Here is a 20,877-nt window from a genome sequence, read left to right on the forward strand (position 1 = left end):
ATCATAACAGAGCTCTCACTCGTATTATTAAGTAAAATGCTTCGCTTTCAGTGATAAGCGTCCACCTTTTGATGTTGGCTGTATATATTCCTTTCTATCTCGCCTGAGCTAGAAGAAGAAGACTTTATTTCCACCATGTGCAGTACACAGATGGAGGACGACGGAAAAAAGCCGTCAATAGGCGGCTTGACGAGTCCGTCGCCTTGTGCAGCCCCAAAGTATGCGATTACTCCATAGCTGCCTCGTTCCTCAGGGGTCCTAATAAAAGGGAGAGGAAATACAACCTTTGTCCGTAAAGTTTCGAGACTGATTTATTTTCTTCTCTAGAAATTATTCCCCAAATCAAATGTTGATGCGTGTATGTAGTGCCATTTTTTCGAGCTAACCTGAGTTATTTACGTTAATTGCTGAGGCAGCCGCTAGATAGCACTTACATGCAGAAAAATACGTGGTCACTAGTCGTCTGCGCATTCTACTGTGAGTGAATGTGAAAAGATGGACGTCCACCTCGAACAGCGTGTAAATATAAAATTCTGTGTGAAGCTTGGCAAGACAGCCACACAGACGTATGATCGCCTTCGTGACGCTTACGGCAACGAAATATTATCGCGGGCGCGAATTTTCGAGTGGAACAAAAGGTTCGTTTCGGGGAGAACGTCGGTGGAAGACGACACAAGGCAGGGGCGCCCTTAAACCTCACGGAATGAAAACATGGCTTGGATCAGGGAAATCGTACAGCAAGACCGCTCCGTTACAGTCCGCATGCTATCAGATGCTCTCGAAATTAGTAAGACAACATGCCACCAAATTTTGTGTGAGAACTTGGAGAAACGCAAGCTGAATGCCAGAATTCTGCCGCACTCCCTCACACAGGACCAGAAGGACACTCGGGCATCAGTGAGCGCCAACTTGCTCTCCGAGGCAGAGAAGGATGCTGCATTCGTCGACATAATCATTGCCGAAGACGAAACATGATATTTTCAATACGATCCTCAAACAAAGAGGCAAAGCGCCACAAGCTCTCCGGTGTCGAGAAAGGTGCGGCGACAGAAGACCAAAACAAAGAGGATGCTGACAGTTTGTTTCGATGCCAGAGGTGTCATACACCACGAGTTCGTCCCGCAAGGGCAGACGGTTGATCAGGAGTTTTATATCCGCGTGCTCCAACACATGCGTGATGCACTGCGACGCCGTCGCCCTGACTTAAGGGCATCTGGACAATGGAGCTTTCGCCACGATAACGCAAGGCCGCACACTGCTCTCAGCGTGACAAAATTTATCGCCAAGCACATTACTGTACTTCCCCATCCGCCATACTTCCCTGACCTCTCCCCATGCGATTTTTTCTTGTTTCCTCGTGTGAAGAGAGCCCTAAAAGGTCGCTGGATGGGGAGCGTGGAGGCCATTCAAGACGCCACGACAAAGAAACTGACAGCCCTGCCAAAAGAAGCGTTTTCCAACTGTTTCCAAGACCTCAAGAAGCGTTGGAAGCCGTGTATAGACTACAAGGAAGACTATTTCGAAGGGGTGCTGCACAAATGATTTCAATGTTAAACGCATTTTTTTAATGGACTCAGTCTCGGAACTTTACGGACAAAGGTTGCAGTTAAAGGAAGAATTCTTCAGGTCCGTTCACTGAGTGAGTTAATTGGAGTGAGTGAGTGAGTGAGTGAGTGAGTGAGTGAGTGAGTGAGAGATTGAGTGAGAGGAAGAGAGAGAGACACACAGTCGGGGACGAGGAGAAGCAGCTGCATTCAACCCATGACGAGCGTTACGTTGTAGCTTCATGTGCCATGCAGAAGCTCCTCGTTCGCCCAGCACATAGCCAGTCGACAAAACACGGCATGCTCCGAAAGAGAAGCAGTCGGGTGCACAATAACGATGAAGGAGGTCCCCCTCCCCCTCACCCCTGATCAATTTCTGATTCCAGTGCATCATATAGAAAAACGGGTCGTGCTCCAGCGTCCTGAGTACCCCGGTTAAAAGCCAAGTGCTATACCTCGTTTCGCAACGCGATTTTTAAACTCATTACTTCTGTCGGCGAGTTTATTCTGCATGCTCACGAAGCTGCGCTCTTTACTGGCTTCTTGGTATCCCGTTGAGTTTGCTGTCTTTCTGTACGAGGCATCAAATTCTCGCGACGCTTGAGTGCTTGTAGCAGGCGTGCGGACGCAGTGTAAACAAACAAAAGCATCGCGGACCATCAAGCTAACTTTGCTCTGCGCTTCAGTGCGCGAAGCACGTGTCGGAACACCGAGATGGGATGTATACACGTGTGTAATGCATGCAAAATGTGTACATATCTACTCGTATACGACCCCTCGCCTGGTCCGACAGATGGCACCACATGCAGTTGTTTGATGCGCTGCGCGCAGTAAGTGCACGAGTACGTTTCAACACAGCCTCCTCTATGCTCAGGTTGCTTTCCTGCTCAAGGCTGCACACCTTCCTATGGAAGGGAAGTGTCGAACACGTACCGTGTCGCTAGTAGGAGGTGGGCACCGACGCAGATGGTTGTCGCGTGGAATTCACGAAAAAAATTAAATGAAACGACGACGGAGAGATGAAGGGGGGGGGGGGGGTGTATACTGTATTGAAGACGATGAGTGTTGCCGAAGGGCGCCATGCTTATCCAGAGAAGAGCTAGAAGCCTCCGACTGGCAGACCTGAGAAGTGCTGTCGCAAGATGTAGTAATACAGAATGCCCGACCGGTTCAGAAACGTAAGGCTGTCGCTGCTACATTTCATTTTGTGTGCCAGTGCGTTTGCCCAGGTAGACATCAAGAGAGGGCTCAGATTTTTCTAAGCATTTGTTCTTAAGAGCTGAGCTCTCCATTCCTTCGTTTCATTTCTATGGTGGTACGTATGTTTAATAATGCAAGATCTAGATGACAGCAGCTCAGGAAGTCATAGAGCGCAGCAGGTGTTAGCACTAAAATGCCTCTTTATTCCATAAAATCAAGCTAATAACTAAAACAGGCAAGATAATTTTTTACAGATGCTGGCTCTCTCTTTCAGCTGTGCTATTGCATATTTTTCGGTCCTTCCCACCCATATAGTAGCCTCAGCTCTGACACAGAACTCGTTGCTCGCATCTTATGCGTCTCTTTACAGGCACGCTTTGGCGGCTGTTCTCGAGCCGGACCATGTGTTTCTGCTGTACTTCATTCGCTGCCATTGCACGGTCACCGTCATCCTATTCCTCGTATTCGCCCCCAAGGTGAGTGACCCTCACAGGTGCAGCACAGGCATGCCGCCGGCAAAAAAAGCAATAGTAAAACGCCCTCAATTAAGATTCTATGAGACCGGATAAAATGACGGAATGAACCTAACATGGAATTATCGGAGGTGGGGAGGGAGGGGACAGAAAAAACAACAATGTGTCAACGTGCTTTTATTTCTTGAAAAATAAATTGTAACCATCGGATGATTCGTGCGAGAAATGCGTGCATCAACTATATTTCGCTGTTCCGCCATATATTTGGTGCAGTGCGCGCATGCTGTAGGATGAACCGACACATACGTCCTCGCGGACACTCATGATTATCACTGTGCTCTATACCGGGTGTTTCAGGGGAGCCAGACACCAATAGGCTGTTCGAGGTAAAAAAAAATTGGCTTTTTCTGCAATGTAGTACCACTATTTTCGGACTTCAGAAGAGAGGTGAATCATGTCAACCGATCGACGAGCTAAGTAAATTCTAATAATTGACTTTTTAACAATTACGGATAAGCACCTGATTGCACTTAGTGATATGAAGGCTACTATTAGTAACAGTAAAAAAAAGAGTCTGTTAACGTCGACTCTGTGACTCAACGAATTTTGGCCATCAATTCGAAAGCGCGCGCCTAGGTAGCGCGCAAATCGACGCCCGCGCCAGTGAACGTCACTCCACGGCGCACGCGCCACGTTACCTTCTGGTGCCCTCCTCGGAAGTAGCAATGAGTAGGGGCGAGCAGCGCGGCGCAGATAGCACTAACGGGACAGAGGAGGTCACGTGGCAAATGCGCCGCTGTGTGACTCAATTTGATGGACGTCGCTGTGCGCACACAGCCGGAGCGTTATTCTCGAATTGCACAAGAAATTGCCAGAATTTGTTGAGCCACAGCGCCGAGGGTAATCGCGTTTTCAAAATTCTAAAATCAAATCAGTCTTCGGGCTGGTTCTGATATTTTTGGAAATAATGAGTTTATTATCATCATCATCAGATATGGACAGTACTAATGGTCAATTACGAATCTCTAATTGCAACCAGGTGGACACCTGTAATAGTTAAAAATATCTATTAAGAGTTTAGTTAACAGGTTACCAGTTAATATGATTCGCCCGTTTTCTGAACCGCCAACACTGGTATTGCATCGCTTGAAGAGCGAAGTTTTTATTACATACTGCTTATTTAAAAAAAAATAGTGGCTGGCTTCCCTGAAACACTTTTTATAGTAGTCAACCTTCCGAGCTCACTCAACAACATATTCGCCTCATCTTCATCGTCCTATCCATATGCGACCTTCACTGCATTACCGAAATAGCCAAAGCAAGCCCGAATCCGTCCGAATTAATGAGTTTCGCTCCGCGGAATTGTACGTACGTTTGACGGGACCGCATATTAACGAGGTTTTACTCTGGTGTTTTCTTTCCAGTCCAAAGTTGTCATCCCAACTCCATTATGCCATTTTCTTCAGCGCAGTATGCATCTAAATTCTACGTGGCTTGACTAGAGAAGAGGGGCCGTGCGCTGCAAATTATAAACTCGTTTGCAAAGCCGAACGAGCTAAAGAGCAGTTAGAGAAGCAGGACGGAACCGTTCATTTAATACGACGGATGTGAAATTTTGAAGGAAGGAAGGAAGGAAGGAAGGAAGGAAGGAAGGAAGGAAGGAAGGAAGGAAGGAAGGAAGGAAGGAAGGAAGGAAGGAAGGAAGGAAGGAAGGAAGGAAGGAAGGAAGGAAGGAAGGAAGGAAGGAAGGAAGGAAGGAAGGAAGGAAGGAAGGAAGGAAGGAAGGAAGGAAGGAAGGAAGGAAGGAAGGAAGGAAGGAAGGAAGGAAGGAAGGAAGGAAGGAAGGAAGGAAGGAAGGAAGGAAGGAAGGAAGGAAGGAAGGAAGGAAGGAAGGAAGGAAGGAAGGAAGGAAGGAAGGAAGGAAGGAAGGAAGGAAGGAAGGAAGGAAGGAAGGAAGGAAGGAAGGAAGGAAGGAAGGAAGGAAGGAAGGAAGGAAGGAAGGAAGGAAGGGATGGGAGGGATGGAAGGGAGGGAGGGAAGGAAGTAGCTAACTAACTGCTGAAATGTGAATTGTGCAGCTAGTTGCTGATAAATTATCAAGAGCTCGTGGCGTGTGTTTCTTCGCATTTGTCCCGTGTTCTCGCTAAAATGTATTCCTAATAGAGGGAAAAAAAGGAGTATAAGAAGGAGAAGAATAAAGGAAGGAACGGGGAAAGGAAGGAGGGGAAAATTAAGAGAAGGGACAGGAAAGAACAGAAGTTACCCCGCGTTCTGCGCTTTACTTTCCTAGCACGGTTCCTCGAAAACAAACAAGAACGCCCATCGCACGGGACCCTTTCGTATTTCGCAAGTGATCGATCCGAATCTACTCTGGCCGTAATGCGCAGCTTTGCTGCGTTGCATGCGTGCTTCGGGACTGAGTAGAATTTAAGTGCCGCTAGAAGCTCAGTCACGTTCGCACATTTGCAGCGGCGCAGCCAAAGACATGCCTGCTTCTTAATTGGAGTGCGCTCTTCAGAATGAAAGCAGGGGCAGCCAACGGACTCCCGTGATATACTCGAGGAGCGGTGCGCTAGCGGCGCCGTTCGCTTCAGCTACGGACGCACGGCGGATCTTACCTTTCTAAAACCGCGAGGCTCGTGAAAAGCGCCTTGGATACAAGAGACACGAACTTGAGTTATTTCAGCTTCCAAAGACGGCGCGGGCTGCCTTTGCTGAGAATGGAAAAGCGAAGGCGCATGCAAGCAAACAAGGAAATTTGCCCACCACCTCATTATGCTCACCGAAAGTGCGAGGAGTAAATCTGGGGGGGGGGAGTCGTGTTTATGTGGTTTCAAAAGTGTGAACTCAGAGCAAGGCACTAGAACTCTTTCTTGACTTACATTTGTTTTCTTTTCGTACACGCACAAACATAGGCGAGAAATGAAGCAATGGTGGCGAGGGGAAAGCGAATTGATCTCATCGGACCATGCACGTCTGCTGGCGCTAAATTGCGAACTGCAATCGGCTGTGCGCTGGCAGGGAAGATATTGAGAGAAAAATAAACGGAGAAAGAGGGGATCGCGTTAGTAGCGCACCGTTCTCCGCGGGCCTTTAATGATCCCGGTTAATGCAACTGAAATCCGTTCCGTGAGATGAAATCGAGTTAGAGTGGGCGGAGGACGGGCCCTGAAATCCAGCTCCGGAGTTCTATTATCGCTGTTCCAGCTACAGGAGCCCCTGCAGTGGTTTTTCTTGCTATTTGTCTTTTTTTCTCTCTCTTTTTGCACAGCCCTCCTCTTTGTGTGTGCTGAGCACATTCGCAAGCGCCTTTTCCATTAACATAACGCAATGCCCTGCGACCGATGGATGGAAAGACGATAGTAGGGAAAATGTAAGGGAGTATGCAGCCGCCTACTAACGCACAGAAAAAGAAAACGTTAAACGCTGGAGAAGCTTTGGACAGCACAAAAGAAAGAAAAGTAAACACTAAATCAAGACATATCGTGCGAATTCGACGGCAACAGGCACAGTCGAGCAAATGATTTCCTCTTACTCTCTGGTCGATGGGGTGATCAAGGCTTTCCTCTGTAGGCACCATACGAGAAAGCCGACTGTCGAGACAACGCAGAGGAACATCCTGTTCGAATCGAGGCCATTGTGGATAATACCGTTGCCAAATCGCAACGTGTTCGCCACCTTCCTAGAATGACGACGCTTTGATAAGATTCTCAAAACGTTGTTTGCCACAATGCCGCGAAAGCAATTTATAATTAATTTTGTTTTCATTCGTGGGTGCGTTCAGGTTAGCAAGGTGATTAGCCAGCGTGATGCGGATGCAGGAAACAGAAATCTATTTTAATGAAGGTTAAATTATAAACTACAATTTTCTTTTCGAAATTTTAGCGAACCAGTTATCTCACATTATAGCATGGGTGTCCCGGTTGTTCGTCGTTCCAGCTGAAATTTCCGAAGCACTGAAGCCGCAATTACAAAAAACATCGTAAATTTCGAAACCCATAAAAAAAATTATGGCGGCTCAACTGGGTTAAGCCTGGATATGAGTAGCGAAAGCTATATTTAGCTTCTTCCGCTAACCGGCCGCTTGTTCTCCCATTGCGTTCCCCCTAGCGAGTGCACCGCGCTCAGCTGCGCAGTAGGGACTTAACTGCGCAGCACAGCTGTAACGCGCGGCAAGGAGGGAGATGACGTCACGAGCCGGCGCAACTGGCGGAGGATGGCGGCGGCGACTGCGCATGGCGAAGCGGCGGTACGCCAGTGGCTCGGTGCAACTAGTTGCCATGGTTACGGCGCATGCGCACTAGTGACCAACGAAGCGGCGGCGACCGCGCGCGGCGGAGCGGCGGAACATCTGTGACTCGGAGCAACTAGTTGCCGTGGTCACGGCACATGCGCAGTAATGACTAGCGACACTCACCCGAAATACACCGCTGACTAGCCTAGTGTAGGTTTCGCTACAAAAATAGCATATGACCAACCGTAAAACCACCCACATGGCATGTTCCCATGTTTAAGCTTCATGTTCCTATAGACAAACATCGAGGAAGGCTGCAGTACCCTCAGCGTACACCAAGCACGCTTCACCAGCAGACCACAAATCCGGGCAAACTAGCGTTCCTCTGCGCTAAACTGAGAGGCCAGTTGAACTTCGCAGGAGACTAATGCACTCTCTCTGACTTTACAACAGCACACCGCGTCAGCGAAGTATGCAGCAGGCAGGAAACTTCGCGCAGTTCATTTCGTTTACGTTTAATTACTTTTCATTACAATTAGTAAACTGCAACTGTCACACCCTTTTTGCACCGATCCAGAGAGCGGTCAGTACCTACGCCTTGTGGCGCACTAGTCCGAAAAAAAAAGGAAAGGGAAAAGGGGGGGGGGGGTAGTTCGTGAAAAAGCCACGTCAGAGCTTTTTTCAGGCAACAAGAGAGACCAATGCGTAAGACAAGTCTGTCTCGCCTTCAGAAAGAATACAAGACCGTCCAACGATCATTGATTTAAAAAAACGCTATGACACTTGACTGCACAAACGTGCTGATAAATAGCGATGGAAAGAAATGAAATTTTGCAGTTTTGAACACCTCTAGCTGCTTACACTGCTTTGTAATTTACATTCTACTAAAATTAATTATGATGAATTGAAATTAATTAAAACGAAAGAGCGACCGCGTCAACGCTAGGTCCATGCAGTGAAAAAAAAAAGATGCTGTCTCGCTTTTCTGCTCTTTTTCGGTTCGCGCGCTACTTAGCCATGTTGTAATTGTTGAGAGTTTCACTTCTACTACAGAACACAACACTCTACTTCAAAATGCGCGCCGCCAGCTGCCTTGTTTATTTTCGAACGGCGCCGAAATACAGTTTCTAAGGAGCCTGGAATCGTGCTTTGCCGCATTAAATAGAAAAAGACAGAGAAGCGCGCACATGCCGTATGACAGCACACGCACTGCCCTGATGGGCGTGTGCGGCGTTCATGGTTGCTCCCTTTCTTGGCGTCGCAGTTATGGTACCACCACCGGCCTCCAAACTTGGCAACAGAGCATCGCAGTCGTCATTTTTCATCGTATGAAATTCCGGATCCGCATCCAGAGAATCTGAAACTCCACGAAGCCGTTCTTTCCAACGGAGAGGTGGACATTGCAGACATAAACCTGGCAGACATGGATCCGGAAGACATAAGGGTAAGACCCGCAGTACGTCATCCTCTCTCTCTCTCTCTTCATTTTACTTTTTTTTGAATTCAAGCTTAGTATTCCCGGCCGCGGTGGCTAAGTGGTTGTCTTTTTCTTCTACTTAGCAGAAAGTCGAGAATTAGATTCCCGGCGCCTTCATTTCGATAGTGAAGGGGACAAAATTATCGTCGAACATAGATTTCGGTGCAGCTTAAAGAAGCGTACGTGAATAAATTAAATTCGCTGCTTTCCATTATACGGCGTGCCTCACAGCCTATCCCTCGACTCTGGCGCTGTAAGTTCAAAAATTACTTCTTTACTTACCTCAAAACCTTATCAATGCTCTATGTATTCACCCCCTTTCTCGGTCAGAAGACTGACCGGAGGGACAATGTCGCTATCCAACCATCATATCCTTGCCAGCAAGGCCACTGGTGTGCTGCTTGCTAACTTTGCACCGTTGGTATTTCGCTTTCCACATTATCAAGAATTTCGGACAAGCGCTTCTAGTTCCCTTGACTGCCACCACGTGGCGCAAGGCGATAGCGCGTTTACGTCATCTGTGACGTAAGAAAGACAATCACTGAGTAGGTGCCAATGCGCACGCTATAAGCCTCTAGTCTATGCGGCAATGGCTGAGTTGAGTTGAGTTGAGTGGTTGTAAACTACCGGTGGGATTAGCCTTGCAGTTGCTGCCGGCAATTGCTCCACCGTAGCGACACTTAAATAGAAATCACAGAAACACTGTCCGCAAAAACCCAAATAGACACTCCTGAGGTCACCATGTGGAGGCCAAATCCGTGTCCTGCAGGTAAAGTAGAAGCTGAGCGCTGTCCCGAATACTTAGCCACGGTAAGTGGTGCTCTGTGCACATGCATGCACACGCGTGTTTGCTTTCCCTTTCCTCTGCGCGTGCGCAGGCTGAGCTTCGGCGCGTGTACACCCAACTGCAAGTGCTGCGGAACAAGACGATGCGCAAGGACAACCCGCACATCTCGAAGCGCCGCGGTGGCCGCAAGGTGACGCACCGGCGGTTCTCGCTGCAGCCCTTCCACCACAAGCACAAGCATGCGCACGCGACGGCGCACGAGCAAGAGACCACCGAGGTCTCCAAGACGCCCGAGGATTCGACGGCCAGCGGAGAGGGCGGCGGGCCCGTGCCCGACGGACCGTCCGTCACGAGCGTCTCGGGCATCGGCCGGCCCCCGTTCGACGACGCCGCTCCCTCGACGCCCGTCACCCCGTCCCGGAGGTCCTAGGACGCCGCGCCGGAACAAGACCACCATGACACAGACGACGACGCAGGTAGGTACGCTCATGCCACCCACCCCCGCGCTCTACACCACTGCTCCGTTCATCCTATACGCCTGCCACAAATCGCCCCGGGATCGCGAATGTGTGTCCCTACAGTCGCGCTCAGGATAACGTGACGCGTCGGAACTGACAGCAAGTTGCGTGCTGCTTCAGAGCAGTACTGACGGTTTCGGCACATATATCTTGAAGCCGGTGATAAAATCCTACTGAAGGCTCTAGTGTGTTTAATCAGCAAAATACATTCGTTTCTATCACCAATTTGGGAGCGGACTGCGTCGCACACTCATCTTTCAAGACGCGATGCCTGTTGCAAGTCACAGTCAGCCTAACTGTAGCTCCTCTGGATTCCACGACTCGCTGCTGATAATAAATCTATAGCGGTCATGCGAGCGTGGAACAATGCCTCTGACAAATGCGAGTGATAAGAGTAGCGGCGACGGACACTTTTTCAGGCACTCTAGCAGGCGCTGTAGCATGCAAAGCCAAGCGCGCCAACGGGGACGCTTGAGCAGTCCGAGCGGAACTTCCGCCCCGTCCGCCGCACTCCCCGCGGACATCTACACGTCCATAGCATTACCTGGGAAAAGAGCCATGTCGCTGCATGGCGCCGATCCTCTGGAAGCAACAGCCCGGTTCCTGTCCTCGTGGGAGTAATTTTACCGACAGAAAATGCATTCAAGATTACCTACACACGGCGGTAAAACAGCGGGCCGACAGCTTGAACCCGATCACCTTTGTTCATTATGAACCAGCGCAAACCACAAGGCCTCTTAACTGTCTCAGCGTAGTTTCTCTTCTCCTCCTCTCCTGCCTCCGTTTCCCCTCTCCACTCGCAGGCAAGGGGACCAAGGGAGCGTGCCAAAACCTCTAGGACCACAAAGAGCCAGCAACGCGCAACGGCCGGCGCGACAACCTCTTCTCACCTCTCCCAGCAGCCATCGCCGGCTCTGCCTCCGCCGCTGCCCGCCGCCGCTGCTGCCACGTCTCTAGAGTGTACTACATTCTAGTACACTCTAACGTCTCAATATGGCGGGCGGCGAAAAGGAGAGGGAACACACGTGCCCACATCTCTCTAGACACACGCACACAGAAAAACACCCGCGAGGGGCATCGCGCCGAGGCCAACAGCGCGCTCGCTGCCTGCCACATGCACTCCACATACTCGCAACAACACGCTCGGGGTGCGTTCCGATTCGCTCGGCTGGACAAAGACGCAGCAGCCAAGGCGACAGTGCGGGCAATTTAAATGTCGTTCTTTTACCAGTCGGGTCATCAAAAGGAAAAAAAAAAAAGACAGCGTCACGACCCCGATGATAACCTATGAGTTCTCTGCCCGGCAGCTTCATTCTGCGATTCCATCAGAGCTTTGCCTGAGGACGTTGCTCTCATGGGGACGCAATGGGCGCCAGTTCGCTGCACCCAGGAGCTTTCTTTCCCAAACTGTGGCACACCTCATCGAGCCAAAGAGGTCGTGCAGCAGGTCATTTACTCTTTTCATCATTCGAGCTTCCTCGTCCCTCCGCAAGGGTATACAGGCAGCACAAATTGCTCTGATGTTACTAAATTACTAAATTACTCTGATGTTAGCGGCGCGACGCCTCTGATGACCGGTCTCTTGTTTCCTTACTTGCCGTAAAGCCGCAGCGTTGGTCGAACAAGTGCTTTATTCTAGTAGTGTTTCGCTCATACTGCAAGCTGAAAGGTTCGGTAGCCATTTGAGATGCAGTAGAATGATGACGAAGGCGACAACGCAGAAATAAAAAAGCAATAAAGAGAGCGGCGTCAATGTTCTAAATCGCTTATCGAGTGCGCTGACACAATGCCAAATGTAACCATCGCACGCAATTAAGACACGTCTCTCAATTACGCATCTGGCTTCAGCCTTTTCCGCCTGATCTACACGTTTGGCCTTTGTTCTAGCGGGCCGTCTGTTCAAGCTCACCGCCATTAGTTTTACCGGCGGTGCTTCGATTTTGTGCGATTTGTTAGCGACGTCGGCAGCCTGTAAAAGCCTCCCAACTTAGTGACCTCACTAACCTCGCTGCAGTCACGAAGTCGCTTGGCCTCCAGTCAACGAAAGTATGTGAGCCCTGTTTCCCCGAATGGATTAAGCGAGGTGAACACATTTGTCCCAGTCTTCTAGTACGGTTTAAACACAGGACAACGGCACCTTCACGTAATTCGCGTGAATCTGCCGAGTTCTCATCTCACCCGCTAGCACCGCAGAGCCAATGGGACTGTAGTTCCCGCTAGGAAGGAAATGGACACCGAAAGAAAGCGGTTTTTAGGAGGAGGTAGCCGCGAGAGTTTGAGCGGTACGCTGAAATTCTCGCTTTACAGCCTCGGGAACTGAAATTTCTGTTCCTCAGGCAAATAAGAGCTCCTCCTTTAATGTCATCTCCGTCACTTTGGTCTACGAAATTATAGGAAATGTCATATGGATCGTGTAACAACGGCCAGCACACTAAGCCGTATAACGCCACTAACTTTGCGGCATTTTAATAATATACATAATTGGGGGCGGGGTTCGTGGCATTTGCTCTTCGCATCTTACAGCCATCTCCTACCACGTCTTCAGACGACGTGCCTTCGGTATAACTCCCAAATTCCGGCACAATGTCGTCAGGCATGGTTCCGCTGTAAAATATGCGGACTGGTCTTGAAAACTTAGGCTTATGTTTTCTAGCTGTCTGGGTCCTTTTCCGTCTTTATTTTTTCTGGAAGGATATAATAAGCGAAGAACATGTTATCACAAGTTACTCGTAAGCTGTCTTACCATTCTTGCTTATTTTATAAACGATGAAAGAAATGAATTATAGCGCAAAAGACTCAGTTTGGTTTCTGCGGGTTGAACCAGTTGCTTCACATTAGCAGGAATTTAAAAACTGTCTCGCTGCCTTGCAGTCTTAAAATATTCCGCCGCGGGCGACCAGCGAAGAAAAGCAAGAGACGAAATAAAAAAAAAAGAGGTACCAGATGTGCGCGGGCGGTGCGTCATTTTTAGCCCCACATCATTTCGCCCCTCGGGCCGTCGCTGGGTCGGCTGTCCGCATTTTTCTCTTCAAAAGCCGGCGCATAGGAATCGGAACGCACCCACACTCAGTCGGATGCCCCTTCCCTCTCATCATAGGGATAGGCACCAACACCTTCTCGTCAGCAAAGAAACTAACGCGGTTGGCGTTCAAGCGCATTCTTCGCCATGCGACCAGTTTTATTTTTCTTTTATTCAACATTTTCTACTTCAGTTTTCTCTTGCATGCTACAAGTTGTAAATGAGCTCGCGCATCGATGCTATTCAATTATTGATTTTCTTTTTTTTCTCTGTTTTTTTTTTACAGAAATCATTTAGGCAGGAAAAGCGAAGGGACCGAGGAGAGGAATATCTATAAACACACAAAAGTAGCCATGCCACGCACAGTTCGTGCCTGCCTGAACTGGAGCACCGAAATACCAGCGATGCTGTAAACACGCGAGACCTTCTCCAGGAGAGCTTGATAAGTTAGCGCTCACATGCCAGGTAGCCATCGTCGATGGTACGTTGTTTGTACGTTTGCGTGTGGCTTCAGGAATTGCGCACACAACAAGAGCGTGCTAATAGTGTGCCGCAGAAGCGGCATTGACGTCAGTCCGCGCACGCTGAGCTCAAGTTGTTGAAAAGCAGCAGAGACAGCGAGAGATTGAGACAGAAGGAACAATACAAGGAAAAACAAACAGGTTAAAGAAAAAAGTTACTCCAGTTGTTTACTATACTAGTGGAAGGGAAAAGAGATATGAAAAGGGGAAGAGTATAAGCAGGAAGAACGGTAAATGGCTTAGCCGACAAGGAAATTCGTTACTACTGGCATGAGGTCCGTGTCAAAAGAAGGTTGCAGCGGCCTCTACCACTCGTTAATATCGATATCACCGGTTTCCATGACGAGGCCTAGCACTCATAGCCATTAGGAAAGTTGTATCCACCTCCTTTTGAACAAATGGAGATATAAAAAGGGCGCCGTTAATAAGATTGAAATTAATCACATTAGAATGGAGTAGACATGACGAAGTAAAAGAGCAAATAATGTACTTTTGGAGGCAAGTAGAGATCTTAGAAAAGTACGGATTAGCCATTAGCTCATGAAGACCAATTGGGCTATGACAGATGCATGTCAGTACACTACAATTAAACAATCATATGCACGTGCTTCAATCGTGGCACTTGTCGGCAGTTAACTTCTAGCCGTAGGCTTTTCAACAACGTAAATCCGGTTGCATGGACTACTCCTTTTTCTTACTTTTAGCAGAATAGCCGAGCACGTGCAGAAGCATCGCCGACCGCCAAATCAAGTGCGTGATAGGGGTCTGACTTCAGCGAACCTAAATTGCCTGCAGCAATTAATGCGCCAAATTGCGCAGAAATGTCTTAATATCGCTGAACAAACTAAATAAGTGTCCAGGAAGAGCTTAATATGACATGGGTGGGCAAATATAACGAGAAAGTTGAGCCGTTGCGAATACGCTCTGAAAAAATTCCATTTTCACCAAATCAAATCATCTGAATCACTCGGTCATAACTAGAAATCGCAATCTAAAGAGCAACAGCTGCTTATACTCAAGAATTTAAAATTCCGCATTGCCACACTAATATGCAACTACACAGGACTAATATGCAACTACACAGTGAGCTAGGCGCGAACGCAGCACGCAACCTGACACGGCAGCGGCGCCTTGCACTTTATTGCAGGAACCAGTGCAGGTGTTTAAAAACAAAAAAAAAGACTTCTTTCTGCCACAGCAGCTTACACTTTACGTGCATGATGACGTCATCACCGCACTTGCGGCGAATCACACGTTTGCCGTCCCTGTCGGTTGACAAGTGCATTAACGTAGTTTAAGTGCAAGAGCAGCTTGTCCTTATACGAAGCCCATAATATTTTCAGACGTCGCCAAGGTTTTGCTGCTCGCAGCGCCATCATTACCTGCAGTACCGACTTTAGTGACAGCAGATGCGGGCATAAATGTCGCAGCAAATGAGTAACACATTCCACGCAAGGACACAAGGCTCTTAAACACGCTTAGGTGCAGCGGACCCGGTGTCCAAAACGAAAAAGAAAATAAAACAGGTGTTTGGTTCTAATATTTTTGCCCCTACATTCCTAAGAGATGTATTCATGAGTAGGAGAACAGATGAGACAAAGAATTTCAACAGAGAACAACGGAAGCAATACGCAATTGAAACAAGCGGCAAGGAACTAATCAACACATTCTGCAACATGTGAAAAGGAGTGGAGCAGGACGCGTACACAGAGGAGAAGAAAAGAAAGAGAAAAGGACAAGTAGATGCCGAAATTGAGCATTGTCGGAAAGGACTAAGGAATGAGCGTTCTCGCTGCCATGGCCGCCGTAACTATCAGCAATAACAAAATGGCAGGAACGCCCTCTTTGCACAAAACCATAAGTCACAACACAGAACATTCAGGCATGTTTGGCATTGGTCAACACAATACAAGCGCCGCGTAGCGGTGGCGTGCGGTGTACTGCGGGCAGGGCACCCTCTCCTTCGAAGACGTGTTCTTGCTTAGCCCCCCTGACACTGATTCACATAGTCACGCCTCCCTGCAGACGACCGCATACACGACTCCTGTCAAACACCAAAGTGATCAGCACCAGCTCATCTAGAGGTAGGGTCAGTTGCTGGCGACGTCACAGTGTCTGGAGACCTCCCCGAGTACTGAGCCGCGGTCTACGAGACTGGGCTCATATCGTCGGCCGCAGTTGTTTGTGCGCCTTGGAGAACTCGAAGTGTGCGCGTTTGATCTATTGATGGGATAGCCGCAGCGCCTCGCGATGCTTGTGTCTTGCTCGAGGGTGTGAAAACGCGAACCACTATTGCCACCCGCCACCACCAAACGAGGCGGCCGGACCCGCCAGGTTGGTGGGTGGCGACTCTTGTTGCATGCTCCCCTTAACTGTACAGGTTTTAAGACGACTAAAGCGACAACTACACGGTAGGCGATGCTGGGAACACTACTCAAGCCAAAGTTCAGCTTACTTGTAGCTTGTCTTGTTTGCTTCCCATTTCTTTTCCATCCCCACGACCATCTATGTAGGTGAACGTGTGTACGTCAGTGTCGGGCTGCGCTCCTGTTAGCATGACGTTATGAAACAGAGTGGATACTGAGATGGGCGACGCGTCAGGCGTCAGAGGGAAAAGAAAAAAAAAGGGAGCAAAAAAGACCACGGGAGGTGGCGATCAAAAAAAAAATGTATACTCCATCGTGGAATAACTACTCTTCTTTACCAGGGGCTGCATCGTCGCTTGCAGTCATGTTTACCATTCATATGCAATAGGTAGCCAAAGTTGGATGATACATCTGTAGTTAACGGTTCACGTTACTTGTTTGTTGTCGACGTTTGCTGGAGCTGTAAAAGACGTACCTACTCACTGAGATTATTAAAAAATATTTTGTTTCGATGCCACGGCTTCGCGTTGTCATTCCGTCGACTCCACTGTCAGTACACGACTTCTGTCTTGGCGTACACGCACAGCGTGAAGTAGCTTGTCTCTTCCTAACGGTTGTATGGAGCGAGTTGAATTCAAAACAGTAACGAACTTCCATCTCTCGAGCACTTACACAACTGCTTATATCTTATATAACCAGGCTTATACTTACGTAAAGCTGAAGCTCGGGGTAATGAGGTTTTACTGAGCATCGATTTATTTTCCAGAAAGCATAACGCTTGCACGTGTTATACGAGAGGAACAATAACTCTCTACAGACTACCAACACAATCAAGCAATAACTTAAATGAACAAAAAAAACGCGATAAGCAGGACTTCGAGAGCCAGCACTCTTTTTTGGTTAAATTTAGTGCGTACCCCGACTATTTCGGACAAGTGATCAATATATTTCGTGGCATACATCATATATTTATTTTATATAAAAAATCTTACTACCGGTCAACATTTAAAAAAAAAGAAAGAAACGTGTCAGTATGATTTCATCGACCAAAACGACCTAACGTTGTGTGGACTGATAAGATGCATGTAGAAAACTCGACAAAATTTGAGCATTTGGATTTCCTAACAAAATCAGGAAATCTTCGGGCACTCTTCGGATTCTTAAGTTCGCGGAACAACATTCCGGTTTCAGGAAATTCACCCTCATGTGTTTTGGCCCCTCAAGAAGCAATATAAACAACTGAGACAATAGCCAAAGGATTAGAGCAGCGTTTCTCGTCTGTACTTCCTTTGCGCTCCGCGTTTGTGGCGTCATTGGACCAGATTCAGCATGTCCCCCTTATTATCCTTCCCGAGCTTTTCCCGATAGTGTTGAGGTTACCAACTGCTGCTCCTGGCACTAATAGGTTAACATCAAAAATGTTCAGGATTCTCTGTGAGGAGTCCCTTAACTCCTTATTACAGCTGATCAATTTTTCCATCAAACATGCATGGATTCCTCCTGAGTGGAAAATCGCAAAAGTGATCCCTTTACCTAAAAACAATGGTGGTAATTGACATCAAACATGGTTAAGTTAATTGAAACTGTCATACTCCTACGTGTTTCGGAGTTTGTGGACCTCAATAATATCCATAGTCCGTGTCAAATTGGTTTCCGTCAAAAATGTTCCACATGGAATGCACACACCGACCTTGAGGGTCGTATTCTTCTTGAGCGGCACCAAAAAATGCATGCTGCGTTGGTGGCCTTAGACGTAGCCAAAGCATATTACAGCATGGAACACTACATATTATTGCAAAGATTGCATACTCTGCAGTTTCCGAATTAATTGCGTGCATATCTGCGTTCCTCGAAAACGGAGTTTTTTTTTATACTAAATGGTGTCAATTCTGTAAGATATAAACAATCCAGAGGTGTTCCACAAGGAGCAGTCCTGTCAGCTGTGCTCTTAAATATTCTAATGAGCTCTATTCCCAGCCATCAACACATTCGCACGTACGTCTATGCGGACGACATTGCATTTTTTACGGCTGACGCTGACATTCAATCTCTGTGTGTGCGCCTGCAATGGTACCTGAATTTGCTTGAAAGTTGGTTGTGTGGTTTGTGACTCACTTTAAATGTAAACAAGTGCGCTGTACTTGTTTTTCAAATGAAAGATCCTGTTCATCTGTCTCTCATTTATCAGTGACAAAATATTACTCAAGTCATTAAAATATCTTGGTGTCATTTATGATGACAGCCTCACATGGCGCTCTCACATTAACCATGTTGCAGCGAAAGGGGCTCGTGCTGTGGGCATGTTGCGTAGATTAAGTAATCGCCGGCCTGGAATGCGGAGAGATTCACTTTTGCTGATTTATGTTTTGTATGTCCGACCAATTTTAGAATTTGGATCTCTGCTGTTTTCTGGTACAGCTGCTTACAAAATTCGCCCGCTCGCTCTTTTGGATAATCAGAACGCTCAGTTGGGCTCTTTTGGAGCGGGAAGCGCTTCGGTTGTGCCTTGGCCTCCGAAAATTTGCGGCCAATAACGTGCTTTATCTTGAATCCCGTATTCTTCCTTTATTATGTAGATTTCAATTCCTAACTGTTCAGACGTACCTAAGGATATATGAATCAAGTTTACACCTCTCCATGTCTGTTTTTTGTTGCCAGCCGACTTCCTTTCTTGGAGTCCACTGGCCTAGATTTCATACCCCGCAGGTAGATATGGTACAAAATTTGCTTGATCCTTTAAATGTTCTGCTGTATAACATCCTTCCGACAAAAAAGCAGTCAGTGGGTCCTTTGTAGAAATTGTCTATGATGACATTTTCCCGAAAAACGCTAATCATTTACCACCCCGCATTTTAAATGGATTATTAGAAGACCATTTACAAAGCCTAATTATTAGCTTAACGATAGCTACTGACGCCTCCCAATGTGATGAAAAGGCAGGGGCGGGAATATATTGCCCGCTTCTAGATTGGTCTTTCTCTGTGCGGCTTCCCGACTACACCCCAATTTTCCAAGCGGAGTTTCTGGCGGTGGTGCTTGCTCTTCGCAAACTAGAGACATCTTTCTCTTCAGTGGCTGTCATTACTACCTCTCTTTCTTTGTGCTCGCCCCTTGCTTCGGCTGTGGATTCTCCAATCTTGAACACGTTCCATTCATTATTCCCTCCGAATTTGAGCCTTGTTCATACGATACGGGTGCCAGGTCATAGCGGTGTGACAGCCAATGAAGTTGCGGACTGCCTGGCAAAGGCGTCCCTCAAGGGCCCCTTGCTACCTATCGTTCCGGCTACAGCGCACATCACAGCAGCGAGGTTTCGAAGACAGAATTTGTTAAGAATGACAACTGGATCTCTTTTAGGATCTCATGATTACCTGCACCTGATGTATTCGTGGAGCAGGAAATTATGCCATTCACAGCAGCTTGAGGTATCTCTAACAAGGATCCGCTGCCGGATCCCACCCTTAAATTTTTATTTGCACAGTTCTCGGTTGGCGCTTTATCCCGTCTGCGTATTCTGTGTTGAACGCGAAACCATAGACCATTTTTTGTTGTTTTCTCCCGCTTCACCATGATAAAAAGACAGCTTTTAGAGAAGCGATTACAACAGATTGGCCTTTGTTTGAGCAGCCCAGTGCCCGTGCTTTTTCCTTTTTCTTCTTCCTCTCAGAAACATCAGTCAGTCAGTCACATACGGCGGTCCCGTAAACTGTTGGGGACAGTTTTCCTCCCGTTGTAGGATATATTTGGGGGGTGAGGGGGATATTTTAATGGCCGCGATCTTGGATTCGAGCAACCGAAACTATGCCTCCATTTCGTCCCCTGACGTCATTCTCACATAGTTCCACCCCTATCCACCATATTGCACCAAGACGTCATCATTGGCACGCGGCAGGTGGTTGTTTCTACAATGCTATTGTAGATGGCGCTACAATTCTCCATGCAAAATATGCTGTTTTCTAGTTCTTCCACAGATGGCGCTGTGATCACAGGGTGGTCATAGGGTAGAAGTAACCAGGCGAAGGTTATCTGATTTGTGGCTAAAATCAAGACAAGAGTAAAATCTCATAAGTCATGACTAAGGTGACTTGAGCCACCGCCCGATTTAAAGGGTTCAGCCTTATCCATCCATCCATCCATCCGGTAGCAGACCCCACGATATCTCGGAACGTGATGAGTAAGAGCTAACGCTCTTAAAACAACTCTCTGTGGCCCACAATACTTGGCCAATCCCCCTATGTGGGCATGTGCCATTGTTAGGGTAACAACAACATATTGTTACGAAGACGAAGAAGAGGGCAGAGGCGCGGAACGGAGCGCTCGCGCTAGGCCCGCAGCCATTAAATCATAGTATCATCTGTCATCATGTCGCCCTGTTTTCCACCTCGTGCCATTTGGTGTGAGGCGCGGGTTCCTCATCGTCATCCTGGTCCCCGAAGCATCGCCGCCTTCTGCTCGCCTTCGTCGTCGGCCGAGGGGACCTGGACTCCGCCGCCCGGCTCAACCCCAGCTCGAACTGACCAGAACCGACCAGCCGTTTCCTCCCCCCCCCCCCCCCCAGCGTCCCCAGCCCCTACCACAAGACACGACAACCAGGAGCAGACGCATTATGACCCGACAACGACCCGAACGAATGATACGAGGTGGCAAGCCAGGGAACAGGGCGACATGATGGCAGATGATAGTATGATTTAATGGCTGCGAGCCTAGCGCTAGCGCTCCATCCCGCGCCACTGCACTC

At 48.1% G+C, this 20,877-nt stretch overlaps 1 protein-coding gene across 1 annotated transcript in view; it reads left to right on the forward strand.

The window, feature by feature from the left end:
* The window catches only part of smog (G-protein coupled receptor 158 smog), a 183,561-nt gene extending 166,909 nt beyond the window's left edge, over nucleotides 1-16,652 (forward strand). The window contains 4 exon segments of the mRNA XM_077628421.1: nucleotides 3,115-3,220; nucleotides 8,716-8,895; nucleotides 9,807-10,191; nucleotides 11,037-16,652. Of these exon segments, the coding sequence (XP_077484547.1) occupies nucleotides 3,115-3,220; nucleotides 8,716-8,895; nucleotides 9,807-10,145 (625 nt within the window). The 3' untranslated portion in view covers nucleotides 10,146-10,191; nucleotides 11,037-16,652.
* The last annotated feature ends 4,225 nt before the right edge of the window (nucleotides 16,653-20,877 follow it).

Source organism: Amblyomma americanum, chromosome 6, assembly GCF_052857255.1.
Source record: "Amblyomma americanum isolate KBUSLIRL-KWMA chromosome 6, ASM5285725v1, whole genome shotgun sequence".
NCBI classification, from domain to species: Eukaryota; Metazoa; Arthropoda; class Arachnida; order Ixodida; family Ixodidae; genus Amblyomma; species Amblyomma americanum.